Source organism: Petaurus breviceps, unplaced genomic scaffold, assembly GCF_028583685.1.
Source record: "Petaurus breviceps papuanus isolate PSGF00001 unplaced genomic scaffold, PetGlider_PUasm1.0 172, whole genome shotgun sequence".
Taxonomy (NCBI): domain Eukaryota; kingdom Metazoa; phylum Chordata; class Mammalia; order Diprotodontia; family Petauridae; genus Petaurus; species Petaurus breviceps.
The window spans coordinates 4238220-4259684 of record NW_027185755.1 but is presented as its reverse complement, the minus strand read 5'-3'; the positions used below and the strand labels follow the sequence as shown (position 1 = coordinate 4259684).

Here is a 21465-nt window from a genome sequence, read left to right as displayed (position 1 = left end):
AGAGAATACAGACGAGGAATACAACCAATAGGATTGCGGAATCGCAGCCGGGGGGGGGGTGTAGAGCTAACACAAAGGCTCCGCCCCTCCTCTGTGACTCTAGACTCTAGCCTGAGACTACCCCTACTTTAGCTTTTTGTATGGTGTCTCCACTGGATCAAACTTCATCGCTCCAGCTGGGGACTTTTTTCGTGGTCCCTTATGGGCTTAGAGTATGAGCATCTGGTGGGTATTTCAATTCTATGAACATTTATTGAATGTCTTCTGTGTTCTAGGCCCCAGCAGGAGGGACCCAGGGCAGTTTTGCTTTACCCCCAACCCTCCCGCCTTCCCCCCAGCAAGGGCCACGCAATGAGGACTCCACTGACTGGATTCTCCTCCAGATGTTCTCTCCCAGGTGCAAACATCTGGCCTTGACATCCCTAGGATCTAGCTCCAGTTTGAATGACTGGGTCTGGGAGGAGCAGGGTCTGACAGAATTCTTCTTCTGGCTATGTGGATTCCAGGGGTGTTTCCAGATGTGAAAAGCTCTCTAGGCCTGGGGGTGGGGGGGGGGGAGGATGTGCAGGTATGGGTGGCTGGGCTTCCCTATACAGCCTCCTCGCCCAGCACTAAGTTTTCTTCCCACCCATCCAAGTGACTGTGTCCTGGCTGGAATTCCTCGGGACTCTGACAGCTCTGGAGTGTCCAGTAACTCTCCATGTTCAGCCTCTCCAAGGGAATGTGCACTGCAAATTCATTCCAAGTCTGATAAGCTGAGTGTCAGCTTGGCCCCACAGAAGCCTTGGGGTCTGGGTATGTATAGAGCAATGCAGCAGTTTGGAGGGGTTGGGGGTAGACTGAAGGCAAGAGCTAGAGAACTGAGGACCAGCGACAGGGAGTAGAGGGGTGCATGGGGGGAGATGGGGTTTGAGAGACTAAAGCCTAGGACCTGGGTGTCATCTTGCTAAGGTTCTGGGCAGGACTTTGAGACTGGGTCACTAGGAGAACAGGGAGCTGAGGTTTCAAGGTTGGGAGACCTAGGGGACCTGGAATGATTGAGATATTGGTGGCTTGGGATAATCTTGAAAGACGGAACTCATATTCTCCCCAGAAATCTTGAAGAATGATTTAGGGCCCCTTTGTGGAATCCCATTTGCTTAAGGATGAGGTGGGGTAGGATCCCTGAAGTGTCATTGGTGTGACCCTAGCTCTGAATGGCAGGTGTGGTTCATAACATCAACTCAGATTCCCAGAAGCTGAAAAATGATGAAAAGGACTCTCTGAAGAATGGACATCTCAGTTTCAAGGTCACCTCTTCCTTTGTTCTCTCAGGGTCCCCACCTCCCTAGATCATGTGGTGTATAGGGGAAAGCACTGGACATCTAATCAGGAGACACCTAGGTTCACATCCCAGCTCTGGATGATGGCTCCTTAAGAACTCAGCTCACTTGGCTACACCTCAGCTTCCTTATCTGTAACATCTGGGTTATTGGGGACCCAGGCCAACTTTGTAGAAGGTTGTTAGAAATCATTTTATAAAACTTATCCTGATACAGAAGTGTAAGATATTATTTTTATTATCGTAGAAGCAGTGTAGTTCAGTAGATGAGAATCTGGGCTTAGAGTCATAAAAACTTGGGTTCAAATCTCCTTCTGACTCTTAGTAGCTATTTGAATCTGACCAAGTCATTTAATCTCTTATGTACTTCAGACAATCTCCTAGGACTTAATTACCCTTATAGAAGGGAAAGCCCTTTGATCTGTATTGGGAGAGACACTCCCACACAAGCAGCAGCAGAGGCACAGCTCTTTTGTAGGGTTTGAGGACTATGGGTCCTGTGATGGTGTGTGATGTGACTGTGTTGTTTCCACCTTCATCCCAACTCCTGTAGAAGTGGCTGATCTCTGAGGAGACCCTTTCCTTGAGCCCAAAGCTGAATGGGAGTTCAAAGGGGAACATGACCAGGAGCCGGAATGGGAACAGGAATAGGAGTCGGAGTCGGAGCCTGAGCCCTAGACCTCCGATGGAGGCAAGTGACCAGGTACAGGCATGTTCTTGTATATGAACAAATCCAATGGGGTACCCACATGTGTACACCAATTAATAGCTTAGGGGCTTCTTCAAGTTCAGCCTAGCTGTTTCTCTACCCCCATGCCTCAGTTTCCCTTCTGTGACTTGAATGAATGAGGAGACCCTGCAGGATTTGGGGGAGGGGAAAAGCCCAACTTGGGGTAGAATTGGGTCCTAGAGGTAGTTGGAGAGAGATCTGGAACAGGGTCTAATATGCCCTCTACCCTTTTCCCCCATGATCTACCATGCTGGCCCTCAGAGGAGCTTGGAGACAGACAATTCTAAGGCCCAAGGTAAGGTGCCCTGGGGCCATAGGAGTAGGGAGGATGAGGCCAACAGCCCAGAGAGCTGGGGGAAACAAGGGCCTCTGTTTTCTGTGGAATAGGTAAACTCAGACTGCTCTCACCCCTTCTAGGGCCTTCCTTGCCTGATGGGGTGATGTGGAAAACAGGGACTATGATCTCTGATCCCCTAGGCAAGGTCTCCACCATCATGATTCCTGATTCACAAAAGCTCTTAAGGACAGACTTGGATTGCCTGAAAAGTCAGCTTCAAGCCCAGACCAAGGTGAGCAGGCCCATCTCCTTCCTTTTTGTCCTTTCTGATATTGACCCCATTGCAACCTCTGATCTTGTTTTCTTACTCCAAATCCTTCCTGTTACTAGGCCTTTGAGTTCCTGAACCACTCTGTGACCCTTCTGGAGAAGGAAAGCAGCCATCAGAGGGTTAAAATCCAGGAACTAGAGGGTGAGGTTGGATCTAGGGAGTCAAATCACTAGGATTTGTAGGAGGTGAGCTCAAGGTTAGGAATAGAGAGGGGCTTCCAGGGCCTCACAACCATTCCCTCTGAACCTAGCTGTGGGATTTAAAGAGACTTCCCCTTCCTTCCCAGAGGGGATGGTAGGAGGAGAGACAGGGAGGCTCTGGTCAGTAGGTGAGGGTCAGGCTAAGATCAGAGATCACACTTTCCATCCATCTCCTGGCAGAAGTGATGAGCCTGTCTTGCTGCCCAGCCCAGGATGACCTCATTAGACGAGGGGCAGAACTAGGGCGTCAGGAACTGTGGTGGGCACTGGCTCGGGGCCTGCAGGAGGTGAAGGAAAATCTTCGGGGGAGTGAGGAGGTCCAGCAGGGCCGTACCATCCGCTCCCTACTACAGCTGGGCCAGGAGATTCGGGAAAGGTGTGGATCCTGGTTTGGGGGGGGGGTGCAAGATTTATGAGATCAATAGAGAGATCTTAGGGTGAACAGGAGAGCTAAGGAGGAAGGGGAGGGGGAGCTGGGAGAGGTTAAGTTAGGGACTCTGTGGCTGTATTATCATTCCCTACCATTCCTCCACCCCCTCCTCCCCCCCCACAGCAAGAAGTTCCTATGGGAGGAGCTGGAAATGCTTCAGGAAGAGGTGACCTACATCCACCAGAAACTCAGTATGTCCCTCCACCCTCACTTGTCACCCCCTTGCCCAGTTCCTCTGTCTCTTTATTCCCATCTCTTCTCCCTCCAAGGGCTCCAGCCTCTAGTCTTAGGGCAGGGGTCCCCAGTTCCTCCCTCCATCCCTGGGGAATGAACAGTGCTTGATATTGGCTCAGCTTTTCTCTTCTCATATTTCCAAGACCTGGATGGGGGGGGGGGGTCCCACTACTCTTTCCTGAAGGCCCCTTCATTCTCTTGTCCCCATACCTTTATTCAGAGTCACAGGAAGAAGAAATCACCAAAAACCTGGTGAATATCAAGAAAATGCAGAAGAATCAGGTGAAATGTCGAAAGGTGAGGGAAAGGTGCTGTGGGGTGGGTCAAGGAAGGATGCAGAGGGGAGGGAAGATGACAAGGGAAGGAGGTAGGATGGCTGAAGTCTGAGTCTCCATTTCCCTTCCATGCCCATCTCTGGCTGAGCTTGGGCCAAGGCTGAGGGCTGAGCTGAGATGCCTGAGGTTGATGCAGGAGAGAAGGTGAGAGGGCCTTACCTCTGCCCCTATTCACCCCTCTACCCTCAGGTCCTAACAAAGATGAAACAGCAAGGGGGCATGGTATCTGAGGAGGATACTAAGTCCAAGGACTGGTGGGGGCAGGAGGAGCTGGAGGAGGAGCTGAATGACATATGGTGAGAAAGAAATCCAGGGTACCAAGACTAGTTCCTTTTGCCCAGACCTTCATGAGCCCCCTCCTTGATTCCCAGGAACTCATATTCCCACAAATCCCCTTCAAACCCCTACCCAATTCCAACTCCCAAATAAGGCAAGTTATCCCCTCTCCATACCTCAGTTTCCCCATTTATAAAATGGGAGTGTGGTGGGGATTAATTGTACTAGATGATACCCAAGACCTTTCCCAACTTAAAACAATCTCCTGTGAGCATAAGACTTATCAGAAGGGCACATAATGAAGATTCTGTTGTCCCAACTCTATCATGACCTGGGCCTCACTCCTTACTATTTCCCCTGTTCAGACTTTGGGTGCATATTCCAGCCCTTTTCCCCTCTAGGTCAGCTGTGAATACTCTTCAGAATGCCATTGAAAGCTTATCACTGAGTGGAGTAAAGCACCATGGAGTCCTCAGGAGTGAGTGCCCAGGGGGAGGTGAGGCTCTGGGGAGGAGAAAAATGCCTCCCCCAAGACTACATTCAAAATACCCCTTCTGCACAGGCTGGAGGGTACGACGCCGTGTGAGTCCACCACCACTGCCAGCCTGGGCAACCGATTCAGATTCAGATGTCTACCCACCTCACAGCCCATAGCCAATAATCCTGACCCACGCAAGACTCCTTCAGTATGGACCGTGACAATCTCCAGCTCCTGAGCCACTCCCTTTCCCCCTGGCCCTAGCTGTGGCTTCTTCAGGACCTCTGACCTCAACCCATGCTCTCATTAGACCTTTCCTGCCCTAGCTTCCTCCCTAGCCTGTGCCTTTGTCCCCTTCATTTCTGAATAGCCCTGATGAGGATCTGACCCTTCACATCACCAATCTCTTTACAGGCTGAGCTGCTGGGACCTGCCTGATCAAGGGAAGGGAGACCTCCCTGAGGAGAGCCTTGGCCACCTCCCAAAATCCCCTAAGAGAGAAAATAAATTAGGAGTGGCCCTTGCCCAACACTGTCTCTGGTCATGCTGACAGTGCCTGCCCCTTCCCCTTCTAAAGTCCTCTAGAAAAGGGTAATTCAGTGGGGCTGGGCTCAGAGACCAGTCTTAGGCTGGAGTGAATGCATAGCCAAGTCAAGGCTAAAATGAGCTTGAGTCTGTGACCTTGGTCAAATTAGGACAGAGTCAAGGGGAGCCCTAGCTCCAAGCTCAAACTATTCACACAGCCATACTTCTCCTAACAGACACAGTGTTACCCGTCCTACTCCCCCCCTCCCCAGTCACCCAAGCACAAAGGTCTCAGTCCAGAAAACACTGCCTCCCCCCTCCCCCCTTCCCCGTCCCCAACACAGCTGGCCCGATCCAAAGGTTTCATACATTGATTCAGCAAGCATTTACTAAGCTTCTAATGTGCCGCGGACTGTGCTAGGTGCGGAGGAAAGACAAAAAGGAAATAGTCCCCGCCTTCAAGTAGGTTACATTCTGGGTCTGTTTCCCTCCCCTGGATGAGTACTGAAGGCCAGATGTGAGCTCCCGTGGCCTCGGTGGGGAGGTGGGGGAAGGTGAGCCTGGGAGCATTTTCACAGATGCCCCGCCCCGGGGCAGGCCCGGTGCTAATGAGCCGGCGCACGCCTGGCGCACTCCCACCCCTCCCTCCATCTCTCCATCCATCCTTTCCCTTGGTCCCTGCCTCTTTCTTCCTCTCGGCTCCGGAGGCTTCGGCTGGCTAAGGCAGCGGCGCCCAAGAGAACCAGGTCTAGGCTAATCTCCGTCTCTGTCTGCCTCTGCCTGTCCTCTTGTCGGCCCGCTACACCGGGACATCTGGGACAAAGGAGACCGTCTGGGCCTGGGACTGGCCTCCCCCTTCGTGGGACGTGGATCCGGGCCATGGAGCGGCCGTGACCCAGGTGGCGGTGATGGGGATTGGACCGTGATATGGGGTCCACGCTTACGGGGTGGGGGAGGGAGTTCGAGAGCCGTTGTCAGGAGATAATGGGGGGAAGGGTACTTGGGATCGCGGGGTGGCGTTGGGAAGAGGTGATGGAGGAGGGGGAGACACCGTGTATGTTTGCACGCCTGTGCGAGGCTACGAGTCTGTGTGTTCGCCCACTCGCTTAGGCTTCCCCTCCCAGCAAAACATACAAACACACACATACACACACGCGCACACACACACACTCCTGTGCTGGAAACGCCAGTACAGCAGGATTGGAGCTGTCCCGGGGGTTGGGGTTAAGAGAAGGTGGGAAGGGGGTAGGAGGTGGTGTTGATGGTGCCCCTCCATATGATGAGGAATGCTGTAGCCTAAGTGAATCCTTGGATGGAGGGAGCAGAACCCCTTGGAGGAAGAGTGGGCTAGAAAGAGAAAGCAGGAGCCAAATGGCCTAGAGTTTTCCAGTCTTTTCGGGTTATTTGAGGGAAAATGGTCTTAGCTAGGCTTTGTACCTTCTCCAGCATCTAGCAATAGTCTTCTCCAAACACATAAGCCTTTAAATCTTTGGGTGATCATTTTCTGAGACCGTTACCCAATGAAGGCTATAATACTGGGAGAACTTTCTAACAGACAGTAGTTAAGGGTTGGGGACTGTTCTTCCAAGAGATGTCTTTCTCTTTCTAGTGAGGAAGGGAGGGACAAATGAGAGACTGAGGCAGAGGGGCCAGTGTCGGGGTTGGTCAGACACAATAGACCAGTAAAACCTTAAAAACTTCTGGGGTGAGGGAGAAGACTGAGTCTTCTGTTCTAGGGGATTGCAGTCTGAGGGGTTGATGGAGGGTGCATCTGGGGGCCTGTGTGACTGGGCCTCTCTCCCAGGCCCCTGCCAATTGTACCCCTCAACCTGATCCCACCATGGCGAGTGGGCGGCCAGACCTGAAGAGGAGTTTCTCCATAATACCCTGCTTCATCTTTGTGGAGGTGAGAACCATGCAGATCAGCATGGAGGATTTGGGGGAGAGGTTTCTGGAAGGAGAAGAGATACCCTCAACTTTAATCACTATTTTCTCTCTCCTTGGTTTGTGACTATCTCTGTCCTGATCTTTGTTCTCTTTGTAACTTCTCTCTGTCTCTTTCTGTCTCTTTCCCTCCCTCCTTTTCCCCTTTTTCCCTCCTCCATTTCTTTACCTATGCTTTCTACCTCTGCGCCCCCACTCCCTTATGTGGAGTTCCATCTTTGTGTCTTCCTTGGTGGCTGTTTGTTTTTCTTCTCTTCCTCTCTTTCCTGTCGCTCACCATCCACCTCTGCCTGGGCCTGGCCTGGCAGTCAGTACTCTTGGGTGCTGTGGTACTTCTTGCATACCGCCTGGAATACACAGACACATTCCCAGTGCACATGCAGGGCTTCTTCTGCTATGACAGCACTTATGCCAAGCCCTACCCAGGGCCTGAGGCCTCCAGCCGTGTGCCCCCAGCTCTCGTCTACCCACTGGTCACTGCAGGGCCTGCCATCACGGTAATTCCCAGGGTCTTGGAAGGTGTTGATTGTGAAGAAGGGAGGAGGGTGATTAAGGTAGGGCTCCCCCTACAATCTTGGTGTTTCCTCCCAGATTCTTCTTGGAGAGCTTGCCCGGGCCTTCTTCCCATCTCCCACCTCAGCTGTGCCTGCCCTGAGGGAGAAGACCATTGTGTGTGGGGACTGCTGCCGCTTCAGTCCAGCCCTCAGAAGGCTGGTCCGCTTCCTGGGTGCGGGGTTGAATTGGGACTTAGCCAGGTGGTGGGACAAGTTGGTGTTAGTTTGAGGGGGGTCCAGGGAAAAGAATGAACCAGAAATCATTCCAGAGCAAAGGGGAGCCCAAACTCCACCCCTGGATGGACTGTAATATGTTTTTTCTATCCTTCCCTTCCAGGCGTGTATTCCTTTGGCCTCTTCACCACATCCATCTTTGCCAATGCTGGGCAAGTAGTGACTGGGAATCCTACGCCGCACTTCTTGTCCGTCTGCCACCCCAATTACACGGCTCTGGGCTGCCCACCGCCAGCCACAGACAAACCTGGACTGGACCGGTATGTCACCGACCAAGGGGCCTGTGCAGCTGGCAACCCTGCATTGGTTGCAGCTGCCCGACGTGCCTTCCCCTGCAAGGATGCGGCCCTGTGTGCATTTGCAGTTACCTATACGGCGGTGAGTTTGAACGACACCTAGAGAGGGCTGAGACAAAGTACCAGACTCTGGGCCAAACTTGAAATCAGGAGGCTGTTCCTAAGCATTTCCCCTCTCTAGGCCTCAGCTTTCCAGTCTGTAAAAGAAGGGATTGTGTAAGATGCCCCTGTGACCCTCTCTGTCCTTTCTCCAGATGTATGTCACACTGGTGTTCAGGGTAAAGGGCTCCAGGCTGGTGAAACCTTCTCTCTGCCTTGCCCTGCTCTGCCCAGCCTTCCTGGTGGGTGTGGTCCGTGTGGCTGAGTATCGGAACCACTGGTCTGATGTGCTGGCTGGATTCCTGACTGGGGCAGCTATTGCCATCTTCCTGGTTAGTCTGTTTGTGGGGCTGGGCCTCAACATCCCCTGGACGATGCAGATGGGAGGAGGGGTAGATTCTATAGAAAGAAAGAGGGAAAGTCAAGCCTTAGGGGAAGCGGGGGTATACCCTAGATAGAAAGATAGCATTTCCCCCCACTTCCTGGTTTGAGCACTGTGTCTGTGACAGCTTTTGGTCTCTCATGGGTAAAAGATTAGTGCCTCCCTTCATTCCTGCCTCAGGTCATCTGTGTTGTGAACAAGTTCCAGAGTCGAGTGCCTCTAAGCCAGAGAGCATTCAGATGGGAAGGTCTGAGTCCAGTGCCTGCCCTTGAGAACCCCCTTGAAAAGTTAAATTCAGCCCAGGTAAGGGGCAAGCTGAATGCCCCCTTCCCCCACTTCTTAGTTTCCTATTCCTGTACCCAGCTGGTGAGCTAGAACCTTGGACTTCTTCCTAAAGGACTTGGTGCCTGATGAGGGGCTGACTCTTCTGGGTCTTGAGAGTAGAGGTCCCCAGATGACATTGGGGAAGCTTGGGGTGGGGCTAGAGATGGGCCCACCCCACCCAGTCACTCACAAATATGGCAGGAAGGGGACCTGGGGTATGGTTCATTTGGTAGAGGGTTATTCTCTATATTTATGGAAGTCTTAACCAAATAGCCTCCTATGAATAGTGCTGCTTCAAACCAGGGAGAAATTTCTCCAAATGATTGGAGGTCCAGCACTACTATGGTATAGTGGAGAGAGAGCCAGAGGTCCCAGATTCAAATCCTAACTTTGCTAATTTATTAACTGTTTGACCTGGGGCAAATCACTTCATCTCATTGGGCCTCAGTTTCCCTATCAGCAAAATGAAGGGGTTAGACTGAATGATTTCTAAGGCCTTTTACTTGTCCCACCCCCACCTCTGCTCCCATTTGGAGGTCATGACTAGTGACCCCTAACTTGGGATCCCATCCTTGAGAAGGATGGTAAAGGGGGGGGAGTATGGTTAATGCTGGAAACTCTTTTTCTTCCATGTGCCCCCTCCTTTCCCATTCTACCCCCTCCATTATTGCCCTCCTGGTGTCCACCCTAACTGGGGGGGGGGCCCTCAGTCAGCTCAGGAACAGAAACAGGAGCCGCCGGGACAGGGCCAGGGGCCAGGGCTGGGGCCAGCCGGGCCACTAGCCCGCTCCCTCTGCCTGTCTGTCTCAGGAGCCCAAGACCACTGCACCCCCGCTGCAGCCTGCCCGCCTCACCCCACCCAGTGAGTGAACTCCTTTTCCCCTCCCCCCAGCACCCACCTTCCATACCCAACTCTGGTTTACTCTGGTCCCCTAACTCCTCCTTGGGACCAGCCCTCTCCAGCAAACCTCCCTTCCTTCCCTGGGCCTGCCTTCTCCAGCCTCCACTGGGTCAAATGATATAGTGGAAAGGGTGCTGAATTGGGGATTACAGGCTCTGGGTTCAAATTCAAGCTCTGGATGGTTACCTAAGGTGCTTTCCAGCTCAAAACCCTAATGGATTCAGGTTTATTGGTGGAAAATAGCCTGAAAAAATACCGCTTCCCCCCTCCCTGTCATCTCAAGAGCTCTGTCTATGGGGGGCTACCAGCCCTAGCCCTATTCCCTGCTCCTCAAGACTTCTGTGCTTTGGAGATTCCCACCCCAGCCTTGCCTTTGCCTGTCTTCCCAGAGCTGCAGAGCTGTACCCGTCGGGGCCACTTGATTCCCAGCTGTGTGTCTTCCCGGGCCCCCCCGATGTGTTCTTCCCCTCGTGTTCCCCGCGCTCGAGTGAGGTCTGAGCCAACATTGCCTGCCATGGCCCCTGGCCCCAGCCAGGGCCCCCCACCATCCCCTGGACCATCTGCGACAGGTGGGGGTGGAGGTGGGGGTGGCCGGGGCCGAAAGTTGCTGCTGCCCACCCCTCTGCTGCGGGACCTCTACACCCTCAGTGGACTCTACCCCTCTCCCTTCCATCGGGACAGCTTCAGCCCCTACCTGTTTGCCAGCAGGGACCACCTGCTGTGAACTCAGGTTACTAGGTCCTGAGAGCCTCTGGCCCCAGATACCCCCTGGAGTCAAATGTTCTCAGGCCATATGTATGGTCTCCTATGTGGCTATGTGTGAGTGAATGAGAGTGTGTGTGTGTGTGTGTGTGTGTGTGTGTGTGTGTGGCCCCACCAGCCACAAAGGTATGGAGATGGATGGAGATTTTAAAGAAAGTTCAGGCCTGAATGGCTTTATTTCTTACTCCTCTCTCTAGCTTACTGGGCCCCAGGAGGGTCTTCATTACCTGATCTGGGGAAATTTGGGATTGGGAAAGCTGAAGGGGGAGACCTTCCATTGTCCCAAGGTTTGGAGGGAAGACAGAAGCTCCTTTTTAGGCAGGAGAAAGAGAAATAACTTTTGACTTCTTACTGTATATTGAGGGTCTCCATGTCTCAAAATTCTAAGGGTGGTTGGGGTTGGTGTGATTCCAGCCAATGAGAAAGCCCATGTTTCTGAGACTTGGGAGTGGGGGAGGGGCCATGTGGAGCCATGTCTGACACCAGCCAGTGAGAGTGCTTGGTATCTAAGGATTACAGGGAATCTTGGTGCTTGCCCCAGGTTTGGGCCCTAGATATCTCAGAATGCCAATAATGGGTAATGAGTCCTGGTGATAGACCCTAGGTATCTGAAAATTCTTGGGATTGAGGGGGAAGGGAAATCAGTCTCAGCCAATGGGAGCCCCTTCTGATTATTCTGAGATTATCCCCTCTTCATACGGCAGGATGGAGAAAGGAAACAGTGAGTCTGACCTGGTGGGGAGGCATTGGATTGTCAGGGTCCTTCTACTGAAGCCACATCTCTCATTTTCTTCCCATTGCAAGGTCCTTTGATGGGGCAGCTCCTACCCTACCCTGATAGTCTCCCCTATCCTTCCAGCCAAGCTGGGTTCCTTCCCTTGTCCTCTCCACGCCCCCCCAATTTCAATCATTATCTTAATGACCCTAAACTCTGAGTTCTTCTCCAGGCTGGGAAGGAGAATTCCCTTCTACTCTATGCTCTGAGAGTAAAGGGGGAGGGGGGAAGGGAGTAGTTGAGCAGAGTCTTTGAGATCAGGGTGTTGTCTTCCCCAAGTACTCTATCCCTCATTTCCTTGGTCCTAGATTTGGTGGGGGTGGGGGTGGGGGTTGGGGTGGGGATTTGCCCTTTGGACCTAAGGCCAGAGTCTTGTGGTGGAGAATGGAGAGGAGGTAGGGGGTTTCTTGTGACCTACACACTTGGGAGATTAGCTTTCACGCCCTGCTTCCTCATCCCACCCAAAAAAACAAAAACAAAAAACAACCTTTTTTCTTCCGGAACTGGCTGTGCCAGTTCCAGGGCACAATGCCCCCAACAGCCCTGGCCTTGCCCCAAGGGAAGCTAAAGGGGGCAGCAGAGAGAGAGTCCTCTCCTCCACTCCCAGTTTCACAGCCTTTAATAAAGATCTGTTTGTATCAGAAATACCCCAGCATCTGTTTCCTCTATGCTTACAACAATATACATGTGACTGTTCTCCCTGAATGTAACTAACCACGTGCCTATGTGGTATGTGAATATGGCTGGAGCATGTGAACAAAGGAGACAGAGCTGGAACCAGGCTGGGCCATGGAGCTTTGCTCTGGGCTAAACCTCAAGTTTAAAATATTTCTTCCCCTTGGGTAGCTTCAACACCTCTCATTGTCCAGAGGCTTGCTCTTTCCTGTGGTCATTGTGCGGGCTGCCCCTCCAAGTTGACACTACTCCCCATCAGTGGCCAGTCCTTCAGCCATAGTGAACCCTCCTGGTATCCTGGGCCTGGAGTCTGTCTCCTCCCACCCTCGCCCCAACCCCCTGCCCCCAAAGCAAAAGGTTGTTAAGTTGGAGAAGAGAATGCACCAGGCTGTTTTGAGTCTTCAGGGGCTCAGAGGTGCACCCCACAATCAGGACAAATGAGTGTGCTCCCTCTACTTATTTGCTTAGAGATTATGATGTGGGATAGGTCTCTTCCCCACTCTGGATATCTGTAAAATGAAGGGATTGAATGGGACGATCTCGAAGGGCGTTCTTATTCTGAACTTCTATGATAGATGCTTAAAAGGTTTCTGGCTTGAGGGCCGCATCCTAGCTTATTCTCTCTCTGTCTCTCACACACGTACGTCTTAGTCACAGGCAGACATAGGTATCCTCTAAGACAAGATCACAGTCACAGATACAGAGTCATTTTTTGGGGGGTAGGGGGAGGGCAGGTGCTTGGCCTGTGTGACTCGCTCCGCATTCCGACGGCTCCCTGATTGGGAGTGGGAGCAGGAAGGGACTGGGACCCATTTGCTCTGACCTGCCACCCTGGCAAGTAACTGGAAGCCACGTGCCTAGCCTTTCCCCCGGCCGAGGTGGGGGCGCGGGGGCGTGGCCGCGGGCGGGGTAGGCGGTGGAAGGGAGTGAACGAGGCTGGGGCCAGGGCAGCCTTCCCAGGACTGGCGGTGTCCAGCGGCTCCTGCTGCCTTTCTGGGCCTCGCCCCCTTCCCTGAACAACGTAGCATGATCAAGTTTCGGCAGATGCGAAGGAAAGTGGGGAGCAGGAAGGGAAAAACTCGTCGGGGATGGAGGCTTCCCGGAGGTGGGGGGCTGTCAGGAGGAGGGGCCCTCTGTCTGGCCCTCACCTCCGCCCTGGGCCCAGCTCGTCTTGCTCCCTCCACTGCGGGAGACGCGGGGGGGTGGGGTGGGAGCGGGGGGGTTTTCCCAAAAACAAAGAGTTTCCGGGGGGGGGGGGGAAGCTGGGCCGGGCCGGGCGGGGGCGAGGCACGGGCGGAGCAGGATTCTCCCAGGATCCACAGACAAAGGGTGAGTCCGCCCCCGGCCCTCCACTCATTACGACCCCAGTCTCCTAGAACCTTGGCCCTTGACCCTCAGAATCCCGAATTTTTTAAGGCTTGGGTCTCTTTTCGCTCAGGCACAGAACGCTTAAACCAACCTCCCCGCCCCCCACCTTGATCCCCATAACTCAAAACTCCCCAGTCACTGGACTTTCAGAATCCCTCAGGTCCCTGGCTGGGGTCTTCAGCCTGGGAGCCCCTACTCAGCGGAAGGCTGGAGCGAAGTCTCTCCCTATACTGAACCGCATCTCTGTCCCGGTCTATCTTATTCCCGTTTCAACCACATCTCTGTGTTTCTATCTCTCTCATTATCTCAGGGTTGTCCTTGTCTCTTCTCCCTTCCCCCACAGTTATTACCCGGACTACTGTTCTACCCTCTTCTCCACAGACCCAATCTATCTGGCCTACCCAGGAACAGTGGCCAACCCCCCCCAAGCCCTTCTCCGAGCCTTGAGTAACATCCCTGTCCAGGAGGCTGGAGCCGGGAGCTGTCCGCGGTTCTGAAGTCGGGTCTGAGGCTAGAGGTGGGGGTTGTGTGGACTCATAGCTCCGCCCCCAGGGTCTCCGGGGCCTGGGTTCTGGAGAGGGGCTAGAAACCTCATATCTGGGAAGAGGACTGAGACTAGTTCTCCTGGGATCCTGGAAGAGGGTCTAAGGCCCTGGGGAAGTACTCTTGGGACAAAAAAGTGGGAAAGGGACCTGTGGGAGGTGGGGTTTCCTCTTGGGGTGGGACTAGGAAACAACTCATAGTAGAGGTTCTAGGGATGTAAGATATTCTTGTTCAGGTATGAATTGGACTGGAATTCCTCTGAAGTTCATTCCAACTATTAGATTCTGGGTCTCAAGACTTCAGGGGCTGGAAGGGAGGGGGTTGGTCCCTGGGGGCCTAGAAGAAAATTCCAAGGGGGAAGCGTCTAGTTGCTGTAGGGGTGGGGTAGGGCCTGGGTCACTCAGGAGGCCTGTGGATCTGGATGAGAGGTGTTTGGGGCCAGGGTCCTGAAGTACAGCTGAGATTAGAGGGTCCCACTGGGTTCTGAGGTCAGAGTGGACTTGGGCCACAGCCAGCTTGCATTGTGACCATTGTGTCTGCTGGTGCCCAGAGCTGCTACTGCTATTGCCACTTCTCAGTGTGGCCAAGGAGTACTACCCAATGTGGTGCCACCATTCCCCAGGTCCTACCCCAATGGCCGGCCCCCCGCGATGACGGGTATTCTTGGGTAGATAATACCGATGGCGCTGTTATTGCTTGAGAATACACGTAGTTGAGGGGAGGCACCTTCACCGACCTCCTCCCCCCCAGTGCCCAGCCTGTCCCAAAGGAGACAGGGCCTGGCTAGGGACTGAGGATGTGTGGGGGGGTGGGGTGGGATGTCTTTCTAAATATTTATATCCCTCCTCTCCTCCCCCTCTTTTCCTCTTATCTCTCCATGTCTCACTCCCAACACACATACTCTTCTCTGCAACCTCCTAGTCTCTTTCCTTCCATCTACTTTTTTCTCAATTCTGGACATTTTCATCCTGGTCCTTGTTTTATCCAAGAGGACCTTCCTATGGGGTTAGAATCCTTGTATTGGCCTGAGATGGATCAAGAAGCAGCAGTCTCTGGGAAAGGAGAAAGGAAGGGGGAAAAGGAGCCTTTCCCTCTCCCAATATATATCCCTGTTAGCACACCCAAAGCACATCTCTAAGAGGTCAAGGGTGTCTGTATGTCTGTGTTTTGGTGTATGTCTGTGGGTGGGGGGAAGGGAGCTAAACTTGTAGGCTGAGGGTGTTGCTCAAGACTGGGCATGTGTGTAGGGAGGGGGGAGGCTGGGCAAAGCCTGTAGACTGAGGGTGTCTCAAGGTGCATGGAATGGGGGATGACACTGTGGAAGTGTCCTGCTCAGAGAGCCCTGATGGGATATGTGTTTGTATGCTTTGCTGCTACTTCTCTGCTGCTGCTGCTGTTTCCTGGTCTCAGAAGCCTCCACCCACCTGGGATCTCCTAGCAACAGCCTCTCTGTGGTTGCCAGGCAATGGTGCTACGATGGGGAGTGATTGACAGAGGGAAGATGGACAGACTGAAGCAGTGGATGATACTGGGCAAAGAAGCTGAGCCCAAACCATCATCTATCTCCCCTTTATTTCCCAGTCCCCAGGGCACTGCTCCAGTCTCTGTAGTCCAAAGTCTCTAGGATTTCTGGAACATAAAACATCCCTGCCATCTGCTCCCAGTGCCTTATGTCTCAGAAAACCACCCTCACACACATATATTTATTCATACACACCTCATTGACCACTAATGCCTGGAACAACCCCTCTTGTGTCTCTACGCATATGCATATTTATGCCCCAAATCAGAGAGGAACTCCTCCAAAACCATATGGTTCCTCTAGTATGTATAATAGGATTGGAATCTGGAAGAGAATTTAGAGATCACCTGGTCCCACCCTCTCATTTTACAGATGAGGAAACTGAGAAGGGGTTGTTCAAAGCCATACATGTAGTAAGCGGCAGTGCCAAAACTCAAACCTAGGTCCCCTGACTCCAAATCTAGGACTGAGTCCACCTTGTTAGAGCTGTGAGAATTAGTGGAACATGGTAGAAGGGCAAAAGATTGTTTATTTCTATTTTATTTTTACTTGGGAAAAGGACTATGATACTGTAACTGTCCTCTCTCTTCACCGATCAGGCAACTGGTCCTGGAAATGTGACAGGCAGTAGATAGGAAAAGCACCTGGATTAAGTGGGTGCCTGCAGGTCCATGAATGCAGAAGTGAGTACACACATATGCCTATGTGGATCAACACATATATAGATGGATGGATTATGCCCTCACACTCAGGCAGAGACCATATTATACCCTGCATATGTATCCAGGCAGGTCTATGGGCTCCCAGACCCAATCACAGAGGATCAGATCAGTGGAAACTGAGAGGTGAAGGGTCATGTGTTTTTTTACATAGCTCCCTGGGTTTTGCCTCTTTTTTAAATCAATTAATTTATGTATTTTTGGTTTTCAACATTCACTTCCATAAGATTTTGAGTTTTAAATTTTCTCCCCTCCCCAAGACAGCATACAATCTTATATAGGCTGTACATATACATTAATATTAAACATGTTTTCACATTTCATGTTGCAAAGAAGAATTAGAACCAATGGGAGGAACTATGAGAAAGAAGAAACAAAACAAAACAAACAAAAAATAGAACAAATAGCATACTTTGATCTACATTCAGACTCAATAGTTCTTTGGATGTAGAGAATGTTTTCCACCATAGCTGTTTAGATCCTTGCATTGCTGAGAAGAGCCAAGTCTACCAAAGTTAGTTATCACACAAGGTTGTTGTTGCTGTGTACAATGTTTTCCTTGTTTTACTCACTTTATTCAGCCTCAGTTTATATGTCTTTTCAGGTTCTTCTGAAGTCCACTTGCTCATCATTTCTTATAGTTAACATACTCTTTACCTGAAATGAAGCCATTGTTTCCTAGATACCCTAGCCCAGGGAAGGGGAAAACCAGGAAAACTAAACCTATAGTTAGGGTTGGAAGGTTGGTGTTCTCACCCATCCCAGGTGAACCAGGAACTGGAAAACCTGGGTTTGAATTCCAGCTCTCGTATATTCTACTTGTAACTTTGAGAAAGACACATTGCCCCTCTGTGGACCTCACTTTCCTCATCTATAAAGTATATATATATATATATATGTATATATATATCATAATACATCATAAGTATATTGTGGGGGAAGCTAGGTGGCACAGTGAATAGGGCACCGGCCCTGGAGTCAGGAAGATCTGAGTTCAAATCCAGCCTCAGACACTTGACACACTTACTAGCTGTGTGACTTTGGGCAAGTCACTTAATCCCAATTGCCCTCCAAAAAGCAAAAAAAAAAAGTATATTGTGCCTGTGTGTGATGAAGTAAGTAGCAAAATTCCTCAAACAGTCTGTGGTCCTGATGGGCCAATGAATCCCTGGTGATGAACCTCTGCTCTGAAATCATTCCTGCTCACCAATGGGGAAAAGAGAAGAGAAAGGGGAGAGAGTAGAGAAAGGAATGGGAAGACAGAAAGAAGGAGGGAAAGAGGAGAAGAATCTTAGTTCCTTTTGTCTAAATTTGATTCATTGTTCTAGTTTGCTGGGATCTTTTGAGACCCTAATTTTGTTATTCAATATAGAATTTCTCTACCTGCAATAAGTGTTTTCTGAATTATACAAGTCATTATTGAAAGTATTGAATAAAAAACACCAAGGACAGGACCCTGGGATACAAATACATTAAGGACTATTCTTTGGGTCTGGTTGTTCAACCAACCAATTATAAAATTCTCTAGCTAATAACTCTCCATTTTATCCATAAGGTCAGCATGAAACACTCTGTCAAGTGCTCTGCTGAAATCCAAGTGCAAAATTCTTCTTTTCTGCCTGCTTAGTAACCCTCTAAAAAATAGAAATGTGGTTAGTCTGGCATGACCTGAAGTACTAAAGTAACCCCCAACACCTTGTGTTTTGCCTTCTTAATAGCTGATTGCTAACATTTATATTGTGCCTATTTTGTGCCAGGCATTGTGCGAAGAACTTAACATAAATTATCTAATCTGATTCTCACAACCCTGATAGGTAGGTATTATTACTATGCCCATCTTACATATGAGGGAACTAAGGCAAACAGAGGTCAAATGATTTGCCCAGGGTCACACAGGTAGTAGGTGTCTGAGACTGTACTTGAACTCAGGTATTCCTGACTCCAAGTCTGTTGCTTCAGCCCACTGTGCTACCTAGCTGCCACCTTCAGGAAGGCAAGGTGATACTCTATTAATTAGCAAATAAAGGAATATAATATATAATTTCCCCACCAGGTGGTACATTACTCCACCAGCAGTCAAATGGTCACACAGGAAATGAGACTCCCATACCTAAGGCTCTGAGACTACACACACACACACACACACACACACGTAGGAATAAAAATTTATAATGTAAAAGTGAAATATTGCTAAGAAATATACTTTTCAAAAATAGTGTAGTATGATTAAACAATTATATAACTATATTCACTTATAGAACTCATCCAAGTTCTAGGGTAATGCAGGGGTATCTTTAAATATCTTCTCATTAATTAACAAAATTACAGCATAATAAACTAAGCTCAGAGTCCCCGACATAGTTTGTTATTTATTTAATGAGCTGGAGAAACCTCCTTTTTCAATAGTAGTTATACATATCTATATATTAAATCTCTTAGGATTAAATAAATATAAAAGTTACAAAATATACAATTTATTAACTTTGAAATCAGAATAAAATAGACAGTTATTTACAGATGACTTCTCTTCATTTCTGAGAACATAAGCCCACACCATTTATTTTATTACAGATGACAAATAAAGTCTCTTCACAAGAATCGTCTTCATCTTCATAAGTTAAAGATTATAATAGTTTTCATCAGAAAAAAAAGAGCCCTCAATGTTATTTCTCTATGTCTAATCTAGTTTCACTCCAGTCTCATTAGCTTCTCTCAAACCATCAATCTATATATCATCTTCAAACTGACAGTTAAAATGGCCACTTCTACAATATTCCATTTGGTTCTTCAGAGAGCTTCTGTAGAGAGTCTTTTGAAACATGTTAAAATAAAAAAAAAAGCTATGGCTTGCCATATCTTTACCCCATATCTGAAATTTCTTTCCGGAGGGAAGAACAACCCTCTACACACTTAGGACCATAGATATAGAGCTGTAGGTGATCTCAGAAGCCATGTGTGTCTTTCCATGGTGGGGTTGGTATAGGAAAAACTTAGTGATGTTTCCTGAGAAGTGTGTCATTTTTTTCTGTTTCACCAGTTACCATCACTTGAGCTAAAGGCAGCTAGTGGATAAAGAGCTGGACCTGGAGTCAGGAAGAGCTGAGTTTGAATCTTGCCCCAGACACTTACTAGCTGTGTGATTCAGGACAAGTCACTTAACCTCTATCTTTCTGTGTTACCATCACCTGGGTCCTGGCATGAAATAAGAGGGCATGAGTACCAATTTACAAATTTGTTCCGGAGTTTTCACAGGCATCAGGGTCAGTATGGGAGAGTTTGGAGTTTAAGCCTTTTGAATTAAAAGTCTTTTTGGAAACTGGGACATTTGCTTCTCTACAATCTTGTAGCACTTCTACTTTTTCTATTCTTCTTCAAAGATCATTGACAGTAGCTCAACAATCATACCTGCTGGTTCTTTCAAAAATCTTGGGTATAGATCATTCAGACCTGGTGACAAACTCATTGAGGACTGACCAGCAATATTGTATTTCAATTTATTGTAAACTGCATGTATCTAATACTTTCCAGTATGAAGAAACTTTCTTCTTGGTAGAGAAAACAGAAGCAAAATGAAAATTGAGTATTTCTTCCTTCTCTCTGTTATTCATGTCCACTCCAAATAGAACCTAGCTTTTTTTTTTTTGGAGGAGGGAAGGCAAGGCAGTGTGGTTAAATGACTTGCCCAAGGTCAGCTAGTAACAAAATCTAGCTTTTTTTAAGCAATTGGGGTTAAGTAACTTGTTCAAGGTTACATGGTCAGTTATTTTGTGTGAGTGTTAAGTATCTGAGCCCGGAACTGATCCCAGGTCTCCCGACTCTGGGGCCAGTGCTCTTACTCACTGCACCACCTGGCCACCCCCACAATCTAGCTTTAAAGAAAGGTTTTAAGAAAAAGATATTATTAACCACATTTTTGAAGGATATTAGTATGTGTTCATTTCAAAGTATCATTTTATTTTAATTATGGGAAAAGTGCTGTACGCAATAAGCCAGCAAACCTGGAAAACACAACAGTGGTCACTGGATTAGAAAACATCAGTTTATGTTGCAATCCTAAAGAAGGGCAATGCCAAAGAATGTTCAAATTACTGAACAATTGTGCTCATTCCACACACCACCAAGATTATAACTTAAGGTTATGTAAGCTAGGTTTCAGCAATATGTGAACCAAAAATTACCAGAAGTACAGGCTTGTTTTCAAAGAGGCAGAGGAACTGGAGACCAAATTGTCAACATTCATATGGAGAAAGCAAGGGAGTTCCAGAAAAACATCTACTTCTGCTTTATTGACAATACTAAAATCTTTGTGTGGATCACATCAAAATGTTTCAAGTTCTCAAAGAGATGGGAGTACCAGATCATCTTACTTGTCTCCTAAGTAACCTGTATGCAGATCCAGAAGCAACAATTAGAACTGAACATGAAACAACTGATTGGTTTAAGATTGGAAAAGGAGTCCCAGTTATTGAATATAAGTTTGAGGACATAAGCTCATCTTCTGTAGGTTCACTGAAAGCATCTTCAGGATGTCTCCAAAAACAGAGAAGATGATGGGGATGAGATATGGAGGGAATGCATTTCATTCTGTTCTTGCATTATTTTGATTTCTTCTACTAAGCTTTGAAAAGATTTTCACTCCATAGCTTAGAGATTATGAGTATTTGAGATGAAGAAATATGTCTACTAAAACCATTGTTCTTAAACTTTTATCACTAAAATAATTTCAACGTTTTTGTTATTGCTAAGGTAGAAACAAGGGCAGATTAAAAGGGATCAATTAGGGGTGGCTAGGTGGCACAGTAAATAGAGCACTGGCCCTGGAATCAGTAGGACCTGAGTCCAAATCTGGCCTCAGACACTTAACACACAAAAAAAAAACCTAGCCGTGTGACCTTGGGCAAGTCACTTAACCCCAATTGTCCTCCAAAAAGCAAAATAAATAAATAAATAAATAAAAAGGATCGATTGTTCAAGTACCTACTAAAAGATGGCCATATATAACCTATAACAAATTGATTGCCTTTCAATAAGTGGGGATAGGAGAGAAGGTGAGAATTTGGAATTCAAAACAATTTTTTAAATTAATGTTAAAGATTGTTTTTTTCATGTAATTAGAAGAAAAGCAAAATATTAAATCATTAAAAATATTCTAAAAGATGGGCATAACCCTGGGGGGGAAAAGTATCAGGAGCCTGAAAGCTCAGAATTCTCTAAATCTGGCAACAAATGC

General features: G+C 48.9%; 2 protein-coding genes across 5 annotated transcripts; both read left to right on the top strand.

Annotated features, from left to right (window-relative positions):
* The first annotated feature begins 82 nt into the window (after positions 1–82).
* On the top strand, positions 83–5385 carry CCDC159 (coiled-coil domain containing 159). 3 transcript variants are annotated; one of them, XM_069083025.1, is made up of 14 exons: positions 83–225; positions 638–795; positions 1204–1289; positions 1875–2024; positions 2313–2346; positions 2469–2620; positions 2719–2800; positions 3040–3235; positions 3413–3480; positions 3744–3820; positions 4048–4154; positions 4536–4612; positions 4697–4820; positions 5027–5381. In XM_069083025.1, exons 1-13 carry the CDS (start codon positions 215–217, stop codon positions 4786–4788), a joined length of 1290 nt encoding a protein of 429 aa, XP_068939126.1. In that variant the 5' UTR covers positions 83–214; the 3' UTR covers positions 4789–4820; positions 5027–5381. The 3 variants fall into 3 exon arrangements, with proteins under 3 accessions (XP_068939126.1, XP_068939125.1, XP_068939127.1); XM_069083024.1 differs by lacking the exon at positions 83–225 and adding an exon at positions 239–397 and having other exon boundaries at positions 5027–5385; XM_069083026.1 differs by lacking the exons at positions 83–225; positions 4697–4820 and adding an exon at positions 239–397 and having other exon boundaries at positions 4536–4630; positions 5027–5385.
* Positions 5386–5496: 111 nt separating this feature from the next.
* On the top strand, positions 5497–11722 carry PLPPR2 (phospholipid phosphatase related 2). 2 transcript variants are annotated; one of them, XM_069083021.1, is made up of 9 exons: positions 5497–6036; positions 6942–7043; positions 7390–7578; positions 7673–7808; positions 7973–8247; positions 8420–8596; positions 8827–8949; positions 9781–9832; positions 10261–11722. In XM_069083021.1, exons 2-9 carry the CDS (start codon positions 6978–6980, stop codon positions 10593–10595), a joined length of 1353 nt encoding a protein of 450 aa, XP_068939122.1. In that variant the 5' UTR covers positions 5497–6036; positions 6942–6977; the 3' UTR covers positions 10596–11722. The 2 variants fall into 2 exon arrangements, with proteins under 2 accessions (XP_068939122.1, XP_068939123.1); XM_069083022.1 differs by having other exon boundaries at positions 9681–9832; positions 10261–10501.
* Positions 11723–21465: the final 9743 nt, after the last annotated feature.